The sequence below is a fragment of the Somniosus microcephalus genome, chromosome 7 (genome assembly GCF_052327205.1).
Source record: "Somniosus microcephalus isolate GS21.2 chromosome 7, FLI_Smic_1.0, whole genome shotgun sequence".
NCBI lineage: Eukaryota > Metazoa > Chordata > Chondrichthyes > Squaliformes > Somniosidae > Somniosus > Somniosus microcephalus.
Window position 1 is genome coordinate 27678415 of NC_140993.1, and position 14514 is coordinate 27692928.

The 14514-nt window shown below is 42.4% G+C and overlaps 1 protein-coding gene across 2 annotated transcripts in view; it reads right to left on the bottom strand.

The window, feature by feature from the left end:
- Window positions 1–3905: 3905 nt before the first annotated feature.
- The window catches only part of prelid3a (PRELI domain containing 3A), a 33652-nt gene continuing 23043 nt past the window's right edge, over window positions 3906–14514 (bottom strand). The window contains exons 5-7 of one of the 2 annotated variants that reach the window (XM_085992331.1): window positions 13247–13349; window positions 7667–7752; window positions 4895–4982 (exon numbers count right to left, since the gene is read on the bottom strand). In XM_085992331.1, the coding sequence (XP_085848457.1) occupies window positions 7705–7752; window positions 13247–13349 (151 nt within the window). In that variant the 3' untranslated portion in view covers window positions 4895–4982; window positions 7667–7704. Of the gene's footprint in view, window positions 4983–7666; window positions 7753–13246; window positions 13350–14514 lie in introns of both variants that reach the window. The other variant, XM_085992332.1, reaches the window with a different exon arrangement.

A 14514-nucleotide genomic window follows, 5' to 3' on the forward strand; every position in this document is an offset into this window, starting at 1 on the left:
CATCCCCTTACGGCGTAGGAGCGATATTATCGCATAGATTCCCTGATGGCTCAGAGCGGCCGATAGCTTTTGCGTCACGCTCATTGAACTCAGCTGAGCGTAACTATGCCCAGATCGACAGGGAAGCACTCAGCCTGGTATGGGGAGTTAAGAAATTCAACCATTACCTACATGGACAAAAATTTACCTTGTTGACTGACCATCAACCCCTCGTCTCCATATTTAACCCTAAAAAGGGTGTTCCCATTATGACAGCGCAAAGGCTACAGAGGTGGTCCCTTTTCCTAGGGGCACACCAATATGACAGAATACAAAGGATCAAAACAGCATGGGAATGCTGGCTGTTTATCGCGCCTACCGTTAGAAGAGGCACCTACAGTGGACATGTTCCACTCAACCATAGTGGAATGTCTACCAGTAACAAATTCTGCCATTGAAAAGGAAATGAGAAATGACCCGACTCTCTCACGAGTCTACGATTTAACGGTGAAGGGATGGCCAGCACATGGCGAACCACTGTTGCCAGCATTCTCGCAAAGAAGAGAACAGCTGTCAGTGTGCCGAGGAACCTTGATGTGTGGATCCAGAGTGGTGATCCCACCCAAACTCCAGGATAAAGTGCTAAAAGAGCTTCACGAGGGGCATTTGGGTGGAGTGAAAATGAAGAACCTAGCCAGAGCGTTTGTGTGGTGGCCAGGTATCGATGGAGACATCAAAGAAATGACCAAGAGCTGCCTAGGATGCCAGAAGGTCCAAAACGCCCCACCACAAGCCCCTCTACATCCATGGGAGTGGCCCTCATCTCCATGGCAAAGGGTACACATCGACTTTGCTGGTCCATTTATGGACTCAATGTTCTTAATCGCGGTTGATGCACACTCCAAGTGGCCGGAGGTAATAAAGATGTCCTCCACCACCACGAAAAAAACCATCACAGTATTAAGGACCATATTTGCCAGGAATGGGCTGCCTGAACAGATCTGTTCTGATAATGGACCGCAATTTGTGTCCGAAGAATTCAGGAAGTTCTTAAAAAACAATGGGGTTAAGCACTACACGTCCGCCCCATACCATCCCGGTTTGTCCAGACCGTCAAGGCGGCCATAAAGGCCATGGGTAATGAAGACATAAATCTACAGCATAAGGTAGATAACTTCTTGTTTGCATACAGGAATGCAACACATGTGGTTACAAACCAAACTCCCACCATGATGTTCTTCAATAGAAGCCTAAGATGCCGGCTGGATTTGATCAAGCCAAACATCAGAAGGGACGTGGAGAACCGGCAATTTCAAGGCATGAATGAAAGGCCAACTAGAACCTTCCAGATAGGTCAACAAGTTTTGGCCCGGGACTACCGTACCGAGAAATGGCAGCCTGGAACTATTTGCACACGACTAGGACCGCTGATGTATACCGTGGACATTGGAGAAAGCATAATAAGGCGCCATGCTGACCAGATCATAGAGTCATCCGAAAAGGGACAACCTACACCACAACTCTATACGCCTAATGATGAAGCAGAGATACCCATAGTATCTACCTCCGATCCGGTGATACTGGAACCAGATGAACCCGACACTGGCCAAAAGAACCTACTACACCACCGAGGCGTTATCCGGACCGAGTCAGGAAGTCTCCAGAGAGACTGACTTATAATTGATTAACTGCAGCAAATGTGTAGATTATTGTTCTTGTAACATGTTAATTAATGATTACTTAAAATGTTATGTACTGGTTACGGATTCCGGACGACCCTGCCACCAATCGTCCCGGAGCTCAACCTGTACTAGAAGCTGGTACGTCGAGAGAGATGAGGCACACCAGCCTTCCGTTGGGCACAAGAGGGCCACACTGAGGTTGGGGTTCCCCAGGCGAAGGAAGAAGCCCAGACCACAAAGGAATGGGCCGTTATATTGTAACAGGAGGCTGAAGATGTGGTCTCGGCGTGGCGGGGGGGGGGGGGGGGGCTGGGTACCTCCCTCTGCTGGTAGACAGCCAACTTTTCCAGCCACGTGGGGCAGACGGGTGCTGGGGATGCGTCGGTAGTGCCGCAGGCGTCCACTAAACCCCGCAAGCTCAGTGTGGTACTGTGCCAGCGGCTACAATCCCAGCAGTTACACAAGGATTGGGACCTGTGGAGTTGCAGGGCTCATTTTCTTTTTTGGGAAGTAGTACAATCAATTTTGTTTGATTCTTCGCTTACATTAGGCATATCGAAAATATGCATCAACATGCAACTCTTTGCAGGGATGCGGTCTGATACAATCTAGTTACTAGCATCTGGTAATGTTAAAAAAAAACACACCAAATGAGGCTATTTCAGAGAAAATATTCTGTATTTTTAAGCACATTTCAATCAGTACTTAAATAAATGCAGTAATGTTCAATAGACTATTAAATACTATTTAAACATTTACATTAGAATCAAATGAAATTGTTTAGAAACAATTATGCAAAAGCAGTTCAAATGTCAAGCACTAAGTGCTAGAGGTTTACAAAGTGGATTAGCACAATAATCCTTCCACCCAATTCCGATGGAAGCACTGCAACAGATAGAAAGGAAATTAATCCAGAACCCAAATAGGACTGCAACGTACTTTTCACAAAGTAGCTTTACATAAGAACATAGGAATTAGGAGCAGGAGGCGGCCATTCAGCCCCTCGAGTCTGCTCAGATCATGGCTGAACTTCTACATCAACTCCACTTTCCCACCCTATCCCTGGATTGTCTTAGTGCCTAAGAATCTATCGAGCTCGGTCTTAAATATACTCAGTGACTGAGCATCCACAGCCCTCTGGGGTAGAGGCACCAAGAATCAAAAAAAATAGAAGACAACGAGTTAAATTGAGAAGCAGTGATTCGGCAATGCAAGATTTGGGTTTAAAAGCCAGTAAACTGTTGGATGTAAAAGATCCCACGGCACTATTCGAAGAGGAGGAGCAGGGGAGGTCTCCCTGGTGTCCTGGGCAATATTTATCCCTCAACCAACTCTAAAAACAGATGATCTGTCATTTATCTCATTGCTGTTTGTGGGACCTTGCTGTGCACAAATTGGCTGCCACATTTCCTACATTACAACAGTGTCTACATTTCAAACGGACTTCACTGGCTGACTTCACGTCCTGTAGTTCAGTCCGGAGGTCGTGAAAGGTGCTATATAAATGCAAGTCTGTCTTTCTTTTACTTTCTAAACTAGGAGTTAGTGAAGAGACTGAGCTATACAAGGAATTACAGTTCTGAAGCCTTGGGAACATGAGTTAGAGCAGGAAAGAGAGAAACTTAAGTCTTGATTTCATTGGAGTAACGAGGCAGAGAAGATGAAGAATGTGCACGACAGCAACCGTGTACGACAGCGTATTTGCAGCTTAGGATAAACACAAGACGAAAGCTCAGAGTAAGCCTAAGCACAGTAATCAAAACAATTATGAAAACAACTGCTATAGAAAGAGATGCTGGAAGCTAAGGATAGGATAAGTTACAGTGCTAGGAGTCTTGATTTCAACACTGATGCAGGATTATAATAATTAAACCAACAAGTTTCATTCCAAATCTGACACGCGTTTCCAGACACCTAATCTCCTCTGTATGAACCAGGCCGAGAATGATTTACACATCTTGCCACCATCATTTCAAGCAAAGGTTAGAAAGACAGACTTGCCTTTATATAGCGCCTTTCACGACCACCGCACTTTACAGCCAATGAAGTACTTTTTGAAGTGTAGTCACTGTTGTAATGAAGGAAACTTAGGGATATCACAGCCCAATTTAAGATAGATTTGAAAGTAAAAAATTATTCTGACCGTTTACTGTTTAACCAGAGCACCTGTGAATACACAGTCCATTAGCTAGACCCAAATGAAAAGCATGGAAACTAAACAAGAGGAGACATCAACAGCGACAGTACAAATCACGGCCAATTTAAATAGCTCAACACAGTAGCAGGTAATACAAGAACGGGAGACAGAATTACATAGCAATTTGTTGGAACAGCAAAAGACAATTTAGCTGAAAGCGGCATTTTATTGTGTGTGGATCAACCCCACCTACCGCCTTCTCGCTGTCGCTTCCCCCACCAGAAATGCATCCAAGTTGCTTTCCACAACCACTTCAACACAGGACTATTTGTGAATTATTGGTCAAAGTGGCATTGATAGAGTTCACACAATAATAGTTCCAGTTCAGACAACATACTTTAGCTGATTTAATCAAAATTAATTTGAAACAAAGTTTTATAGTTTAGGAGCGAGGTATTAATAGCATGCCTAAGGATCCCCCCCCCCACCCCAATCTCATCTGGATAGATCCGCCACTTTAACACTGAAAAATAAATTAATAAAAAACTTAGACTGTAAGACTATGTAAACATCATTTTGAAATACATGGTCTTGTTGACGCAAAGCCTACAAGGCAGGAACACTAACGACTCCACATTCAAGTATTAGTCCAATGCAATGCATCAAGTGCCAGACAGTGCGTGGTGCTTCAAGTGTATACTTTTATCCATTGTCTCCGACTCCGCTGTGAAGATGAGGCATTTTTCACATGCACCAAGTGATACCTATATAGATCACAGTTATCTGGAAGCTTGACTAGTAAAGGATGCTCCAAAAACACACCATTTTTTTAAATATATAAAGAGTCCCAAATCTGGCAACCCACATTCACAGGCTTGCCTGCTGGCTGTTTATTTTCAGAAACTGAAATGATTTGAATGCTGTTTGATACATTCAAGGTCAACTTTGTAGCTTATATTCTTCTTTTTCAAAAAAAAAGGCATGAATTGTACCTTAAAATGACACAGAATGTAAGTTACTAAGTGAATCTCCTGAATAGAAGTCAAAATGTGGCACAACAATGGGCTAACACCATCAGTCTTCGGCAGCTGCTGCAGCCATGGCGGACTTCACGCTTTCCTGGGCAGACATTGCCAATTCTCCACATTTATCTTGCCTATCACCCACTCCATTGCTTCGCAGCCCTGAAAGAGAGCATATTAGAAGGGATTAAACAGGAAATAGGACTGAAGGAGCTAGTGAATAAAAGATAAATCAAACATTTAAAAATAAAGTGTTTTAACCTTTCACTGCTCAAATGATGTGTAGAATACATTAAGTATTAAACCTAAATATTCAGCACCTTAAGACAATGAGGAATTGTGCAAAGCCACAGGCTGCAGTTCCTGAGTCACCCAGTAGAAGGCACTCGCCTTGCTGCTCCAGATATAATTTAGATAAGTCTGTTATATAATTACCTGGCTCAAAATTGCTATAAATGTCCCTTTCCAGAATCAGTACTATGTCTGGTGCCCTTTAAGCCACAGATATGAGAAAAGCCTCATAGGTAAGTATTATAATTTAACTTTTGAGAACTGCCTTATGAAAGAATTACTCAGAATATACTACATATACATTTATTTATTTGATATAAATCACCAACTACATTCAAAATACTCTCTGCAATGCTTAGCTCATGATTTAAATTGATGAAATAAGCTTTCCTATGAAAAGGAAAATACTCTGCAGTTATGTTAGCTACAGTACACAAAGGAGTATTTAGTAACAGAACAGTTTCCCAATACATGCTTAGCCTAGTACAGTATAGAGGATACATTGAAACTGGAGAGAAGAGAACAGCACCACTGGGAGAACAATTATAAAATGGACACTGGACAAATTTCACAACAGAATAGCACTACACGAATAACGCTTGCACCATGCACTCTCAAAATCATAGGCAAATACTAGGAAAACAAATTACTGACACTAATAAAAAGCTCACGGGCAAATTCTACAGCTTATGGGTAGTAGTATAAAATTGCCATTTTGCCAATGAACAGAAATCTTGATTCCAAAAATAAGTCTACATTATATGAGCCATGCATTGCTTCTCAACATGCACAGCTAAGTAGATTTTATAGCTATTCAGACGTAGCCTGCTCAATCTACTTTATCATAGATCCACTCCGCTTAATCGAAGAGAATTTCTTCCCTAAAAGCTTCATGATTCCCAGGTCAAGCAAAATACATCTACCCATCGGCAATCCCCATTAATTAACCCCGACGAGTCACTTCTGGAATGTCTTTCCTTGTTCCTGGCAGCACAAGAACCACTGAATTCCACGAGGTGCGAAGCATAATGTGTAAGCACTACACGTATAGCACCCAGATTCCTCAGTCACTCTACACAACAGTCAAGGTAGGCAAGGAGGAAAAATACTGCAGAGAATGTGAGCTGGTTACAGGATTTGGGAATGAGTCATAGAATCATAGACACTTACGGCACAGAAGGAGGCCATTCGGCCCATCATGTCTGTGCCAGCCGATAAAGAGCTATCCGGCCTAATCCCACTTTCCAGCTCTTGATCCGTAGCCCTGTAGGTTACAGCACTTCAAGTGCATATCCAAGTACTTTTTAAAATGTGATGAGAGTTTCTGCCTCTACCACCCTTTCAGGCAGTGAGTTCCAGACCCCCACCACCCTCTGGGTGAAAAAAGTTCTCCTCAACTCCCCTCTAATCCTTCTACCAATTACTTTAAATCTGTGCCCCCTGGTTATTGACCTCTTTAGAAGGGAAATAGGTCCTTCCTATCCACTCTATCTAGGCCCCTCATAATGAAGTCTGCATTACTATTTAGTGGCTGGACTTAAAACTGGTCTAACCTCAGATCAAGGTGAGATAGTTGTGGCAGGTTGTGCAATAGTATTAGAGCCAGGCTTTCACACTGCCACGTTAGTGAGTGAGTTTTAGCACCTCCTCTCCCTCAAGACAAAACTTAAGCTTTCTGTATCCATAGAATAGAACCAGAGAATGGTTACAGCACAGGAGGCGGCCATTTGGCCTGTTGAGCCCGTGCCGGCTCTCTGCAAGAGCACTTCAGCTAGTCCCACCCCCCCGCCCATTTCCTGTAGCCCTGCAAATTTTTTCCCTACAGGTACCTGGCCAATTTCCTTTTGAAAGCCACGATTGAATCTGCCTCCACCACCTTTTCAGGCAGTGCATTCCAGATCATAACCACTCGCTGCGTAAAGTTTTTCCTCATGTCGCCTTCAGTTCTTTTGCCAATCACCTTGAATCTGTGTCCTCTGGTTCTCGACCCTTCCGCCAATGGGAACAGTTTCTACTCTGTCTACACCCATGATTTTGAAATGATCCAAAGCACACAATGCACTCTCCTCAGTTGATGGAAAGATCTAGGGTCAGTAACAATTTATTCTGAACTGAAGGTTGCTGCTATCATTTTTAAAATCTTGAATTTTTATAGCACCTTATCACACTAAAATACATCAAGTGCTTCATACGGTATAATTACTTGCACCAAAGTGCTTCATGCCTGACTATTACATTGACAAACCTCCCGATAACCTAGGTATGAAGTCACTAAACGGCAGTGTTGGACAGCCCAGCACTCTGGCCTGGTTCACTGTTGCTACCAAAGTTGGTCCAAAATGAACAGAACCAGCTTTTTAATAAACCACAATCAATGGATTTTCCCCCAAACATGCAACATTTAGGAAAAATGTATACAGCTAAAAGTGATGCAAAATAACACACAGGTTCTAAACTTGATAAGCATACAAACTAAGCATGCAGCCCATGCTACACACAGGTGCCCATTCCATGCAATAAAATGGCATTAGGCTATTCGGTATTTCAATAGTTACCACTGGTTAGTGCAATTTGTAGAAGTGAAAGCTGTTAGCTAACAGCACTTTGAGTTTTGAATTATCCACTCAATAGCATCCCACCCCTAGAGCAACAGAGAAGAGGCAAATCACACAGAAGAACAGAGTTTGCAGTACTTCCACCATACGAGAAAAAACATCTCTGTTTAGGATCACTCAGAGGTAAAACAAACATTCAAAGGTTAAAAAGGAACCAAATAAATTCTTCATACAGGAAACTCTCGATTTACCGGCACCTCAATAACCAGAAATCTCTGTTAACCGGCAAAATTCAGGAGTAGGTTCAGGTAAGTTTTACTTCATATTAGTGGCCGTTCCTGGATCTGTGGCCGTGTAACTGGGGTTCCTGCACTTGTCGCTAAGCAACAGGGATGCTTGGTCTGTGGCCGGTGTTCCTGCACATGTTGCTAAGCAACAGGGAAGCCTGGATTTGTTGCTGTGTACGGAGCTCTCGTACCTTTTAAACTATACCTCTCTGTAATCCGGACTTTTGAATAAACTGGCACCACGCCGGTCCCGGATAATAAAGAGTTTCCTGTAGTTCTTTAAGTGCTGAATCTCAGTATTTTTGTGTATTTAATTTTCATGTAAGTAATTTTTGATTGTAGCAATGTGATTAGATAGAGCTGCTTGTCAACATTTTTATACAAAGCAATATACAGGTGATGGACCTGTTTCAGGTGTGTTGATGCAGTTTCAATAGCAAACGGCAGCCAGTGTCAAATAACCCTTTACCTGCAATTGGCTAAATTCACACAAACAGAGACTATGATATCTGTGCATGTTCACACATTTACACAACTCACAGCAAAAGTATATTTCATTAACTCATTTTGAGGCTCCGAAAATTCAGAGTGTTATTTTTCTTCTTTCTGCTTATTTCCCATGGGAGTCAATATCCTTTATCCAAGTAAGCAAGTTGGTTTGAATTAAAAAGAAAAGACTTACAGCCAATGAAGTACTTTTTGGAAGTGTGGTCACTGTTGTAATGTAGGAAACGCAGCAGCCAATTGCGCACAGCAAGCTCCCACAAACAGCAATGTGATAAAGACAAGATAATCTGTTTTTTTGAGATGTTGGTTGAGGGATAAATACTGGCCGGGACAACAGGGAGAACTCCTCTTTGAAATAGTGCCACGAGATCTTTTACGTCCACCTCAGACAGCAGACAGGGTCTCGGTTTAACGACTCATCCAAAAGACAGATTATACCAACATTTACCAAACTCTTTAGGAATGATCCTAAGATGGTATCAGACCTCCACGTAGAACAACATCTGGGCAATGGCGATCAGATCACTGGATTTAAGTTGATTACCCAATTTAATGTTGATGCCAGATTTTAGGAAAGGTACATTTTTAAGAATGAGGGGGATTTGGGGTAATGTTGATTGGGAGATGATACTAGGTAGGGAAAACTGCAGTGCTGGTGACAAATGGAACGTTTTAGAGCCACACAAATGGACAAAGGAGTCCCTCAGATTAAAAAGGAGGTCGTATGGTAAAATGAAACCAAAATGGCTCAATGGTAATGTCCAAAAACTAAAGAAATACTTTCCCAAACACAATGAAAATAGCACGAGAATAGGGACAGATATAGAAGCCAATTGAGGGTAACAAAATCAGTTATTAGATTTGCCAAATGAACAGAAAAAAGTGAATAGGGCTGGTAGTGACAGCCAGGCATTTTTTCTCAGTTTTGTTAGGCGTTAGAGTGCTCAAGGGCTATATAGGGCAGGGCATATTAGGGTAGAGTCCCAAGATATGGCCAAGGTGCTGAATGGTTACAACAGTACTGAGGGAGTGTTGCACTGTCGGAGATGCCGTCTTTCGGATGAGGTGTTGAACTGAATCTCTGTCTGCCCTCTCAGATGGATGTAAAAGGTTGCATAGCACTATTTTGAAGAGGAGCTGGGGAGTTCTCCCCAATATCCTGGCCAATATTGATCCCTTAACCGACACCTATGATCTGTTTGTGGGAACTTGCCGTGCGCAAATTGGCTGCCGTGTTTCCTGCATTACAACAGTGACTACACTTCAAAAAGTGCTCATTGGCTGTAAAGAGCTTTGGGATGTCCGGAGGTCATGAAAGGCGCTATATAAATGCAAGTTCTTTCTTGCTTTGTATTTGTTTTCACTACTGAAATTTCTGCTGAGTTAATAATGCTGATAGGTAGATGCAATGCTAAAATTGAATCTGCAAAAGTTGATCAAAGTAGTCCTGGTTAGAATTAGAAAAAAAATCAGGCAAATAGGTTGCTTGTCTCGATGGCATTCACACTCTAGGGTACAAATAGAAATGGGGACGGTATTATGCCAGCTGCTTCAACAGTTTGCTGAGTTTTGGGATTGTTCCCATGGACTGGAGGGAGGCCCATGTGGTTCCTATATTTAAAAAAAGGGAGCAAATTGGAATGTGGGACATATAGCCCAGTTAGTTTGACGTCAGTTACAGGCAAGCTGCCAGAAGGTTCTACTAGAGAAGTGCTTATGATCATTTGGAAAAAGCAGCTGCTATTAGAGAATCGCAACATGGCTTTTGGAAATGGGGAGCCACCTTACCAACTTAGTCAAACTTTTTGAAGAGGTTAAAGTTGGTGGATGCTGGCAGCCCTGTTAATATTGCGCACCTAGATTGCTAAATAGCCTTCAATAAAGTGCTGTACAGAAGACTTTAAAGTAAGGTTGCGTCCTATGGGTTGTCAAGTCAAATTTTAAGCTGGATTATGAATTTGTTGCATTTGCATTGGTAGATGGTAAGTTGTAGCAGCTCTTCAAGCGGTGCGGTCACTAGCGGAAGCCCACGGGAAATCAGTGTTAGAACCATTGCTCTTTGCCATCTTCATCGATGATTTTGATGAAGACATTGTGGGTAAAATCTTGGTTTGTTGATGGCACAAAGGTTTGTGTAGGAGTTAGGACTTTAATCAAAATAACTAGAGCATGCTGATCTAGATACATTTGGGGCATGGGCTCAGATGGTGCGTGTCTTTCAATGTGGATAAATGCAGCGTGATGTCTTTGGGCTAGGGTAATTCCATGCATGTGTACACGATTGCAGGGTTACTCTCAAGGCTGTGGAAGAGGACAGGGCGTAGTGGTTCCTGGAGCACTGAAGGTCCATGACCAGTGTCATGGGACCATGGTGAAATCAAATAGGGAGTTAGGATGTATAGCTAGGACAGTTGAATACAAAACTAGAAATACAATGCCTGTGCCATACAAAATCTTGGTACAGTCACATCGAGAATTGTGCCCAGTTTTAGTCCACTCACAAGGTGGTGTATATTGAGGCTTGGCGAAGGTCCCAAGGAGAGAGACAGTAGAATGATACCTAATCTTAGGGCTTAGTTATCAGGATAGGCTTAGGGATCTGCAGCTTTTAAACAGTTGAAAAGATATAGACTTCAAAAGGGCTATGATTGAGATCCTGTAAATGATGGAGAATAGACTGTGTTTTGGGCGAATAGGTTATTTGAACTAGATAGGGAGGGGCGAACCAGGGGCATCAGCTCAAAATAAGAAGAGTTGGTTAAATGCCAGAAAATACTTCTGGAACCAGTTGCCAGTAGGTGTCACGAGCATAACTTTATTGCAGACCTGCAAAAGGGAGCTGGATGACTTCCTGCGAGTGGAAGGCACCTTGCTACAGAAGGTAGACGGGGCAATCTGTGATTAGTGCAATCAGTTACAGCAATCTTCTGGAGCGCTCTTGATTGACCTCCAGGGATCCGAGAGGAATTTCCTAGTGTGCTGTTTTATCCTTCAAATGGCTTAAGCTTGCTTTCCTCTGTTCTTTTGCCTCTCCCAAGGAGATTGCATAACTGTGGGTGGGAGTTGATGGCCCATGTAGGTTGTACCATGTCTGGATAGACTAGTTGGTCTTTTCTCATCATGATCACCATTAAAGTAATTCCATAATTATTCAAAAGGTGGTGTGCTCACAGTTACCAGCAAAGAGCATCACTAGTGTGGCATTTCCTCCCAAGGCTGAGACTACTAAAATGCCGTACCAAACAATAGCACATAATCTCAAATATCAAATATCCAATGGACTCAAAACCACAGTAAATAGCTCAACCTGTGCTCCCTAGCTAGTTGAGGGGAAAGGTAAGTTAGTACATCAAAATCTTGAAATGTTGTAAAATAACCTTTGCTCATAGACAGAGGGCAATTTAAAAAAGCCAAGTTCAACTAAGTTGCCAGACCACTGATCATGAGTCAGCACCATACGACATCATGGCCCAGAACTTCGGGTCTCCACGGGTGAGTACGCACGGAGTACTCACCCGTAGGCCCAATGGAAGTGCCGGTTTTGTGCATGCACTGTGCATGCGCGGGAAACCGGCACTTCCGATCCCCTGAACGAAGAGGTTCAGAGGTCGAACGCGCGCGCAGGAGAGGCTGCGCGTGCGCATCAAACTAGGTTTTTTTGTTGTTGCAGGTTTTCCCGGGAGGGTAAGTCTCCAGAAGTTAGACATTTAAAAAGCAGGCGTAAGGCCTGCTTTTTACAAAGCAAGTGGTGAATTAATTAAAATTTAAACATTTTTTCCACAGGTTTATTATTTTTAAATACTTTAAAGCAAGGTAAGTTTATTTTTAGCCCTGTCTTTTTCAAAAATTTAAATTGTTTAAAATAGTTATTTCATGTAATTTATAGTTTATTTAAAAAATGTGATGTTTTTTTAAATTTTTGAAGATTTAGTGATTTTTGGGGCCCGTAGTATTTATAAGTTTTGACAGGTATGAATGAAGCATTCCCTGCTCCGATTGGCTCTCCATGGCCCACGTGATCCCAGGGGACACGTCGAACTAACTGCGCCCCTGGGATACGCAAGCACTGCGCGCCGGCAGCTGGAGCAGGCCCAGGATTGGAATCCCACGGGGGCCCACAGCTCAACGGCCGGCGCGCTAGGTAAGTGCAGGTCGGGGGTTTACACCCGCGGGAAGCCCCCGACCCGAATTTCTGGGCCGATGCATTTAACAACAAACCGAAAAGACTTCATAATGACAAAAGTTATTGAGCTAGCAGCTGGTAGCTGCATCACAAATCAGCAAAAATCTTTTAAAACCTTGCATCACGTCCCCACCCCCCACCTCACCAATCAATACCACTGCATTATTCATTTCTGCAGCCGAGGGATCGTCTCCCTAAACTTTGCTCGAGTCAGCTGCTACAAATCGGCCAAATACAATTTAGTGACATTTCACAGATTTATCTCTTTCAATTTAGCTGAGGTCAGGAACTCAATTGATGGAGAGATAAAGCGCATCCCTCTACTGAACCAGCCACCAGGAGGTGCGCATCATCATTTTAGGGGGAAGGGGCGCGTGGAAAGGATTGAAGATTGCCTTATAGGAAGGTGAAAACTGTCACGGCGAGATGATCAATGTCTCACCCTCAAGATTCATTATTAGTGACAACTGTGGTTTCTCTTTTATTCCAAAATCTAAAGATTAGAAGCACTTGGGACTGCAAAAGGCTCAATTCCCCATTAACGGTTATGCCATTGTATAGACCAAAAATACAAATCTATTTAAAATTAATCTGCACACGTACCTTTCCCGCATTAGCAGAAATTGTGTTGGCCATTAATCCTTCCAAATAGCTACTTAAGATAACTCCTTTCACTGTGATAATTGCCTCCTGGGTCAAAATGGTCCTAAAAGTCAAAAATGTTTACTCCATGCATTGTCGAGTGAACCAATATTTCAGTTAAATAGTTACGATTAAATCCAAATATTCACATTTTAAATATCTTGGCATATTTAAATCTGAAAAAATGTTTACATTTACAAATAGAATGTCCTTGTAATCCAAATCTTTGGTTTCGGTATGCAAAATCTCTTACATGGGATATATGGCACAGAAACAGGCCATTCGGCCCAACCAGTCCATGCCGGCGTTTATGCTCCACTCGAGCCTCCTCCCGTCTTTCCTCATCTAACTATCAGCATAACCCTCTATTCCCTTCTCCCTCATATCCTTATCTAGCCACCCCTTAAATGCATCTATATTATTTGCTTCAACCACTCCCTGTGGTAGCGAGTTTCACATTCTCACCACTTTCTGGGGAAAGAAGTTTCTTCTGAATTCCCTATTTGGTTTCTTGGTGACCATGTTATATTGATGGCCTCTAGTTTTGCTCTTCGCCACAAGTGGAAACACACATCCTGTGTCTACTCTATCAAAATGTTTCATAATTTTAAAGACCTCTATTAGGTCACCCCTCAGCCCTCTTTTCAAAAGAGACCTAGCCTGTTCATCCTTTCCTGATAGAACATTTCTGGTATCATCTTTGTAAATCTTTTTTGCACTCTCTCCAGTGCCTCTATATCCTTTTTATAATACGGCTATCAGAATTGTACGCAGTACTCTATGTGTGGTCTAACCAAGGTTCGATACAAGTTTAGCATAACTTCCCTACTTTTCAATTCAATCCCTCTAGAAATAAACCCTAGTGCTTAGTTTGCTTTTTTTAATGGCCTTGTTAACCTGTGTCGCTACTTCTAGTGATTTGTGTATTTGTACTCCGCGATCCCTTTGCTCTTCTACCCCATTTAGATGCGTATTTTCCAAGTAATATGTGACCTCCCTACTTTTCTTACCAAAATGTAATACCTCACATTTATGTGTTGAATTTCATTTGCCAATTATATGCCCATTCTTCAAGTTTATTAATGTATTCTTGTAATTTGTTGCAGTCCTCCTCAGTATTGACTATTCCCCCAATTTGGTGTCATCTGCAAATTTAGAAATTGTGTTTTTGATTCCAAAGTCTAAATCGTTAATATAAATTGTGAACAACAGTGGTCTCAGCACTAATC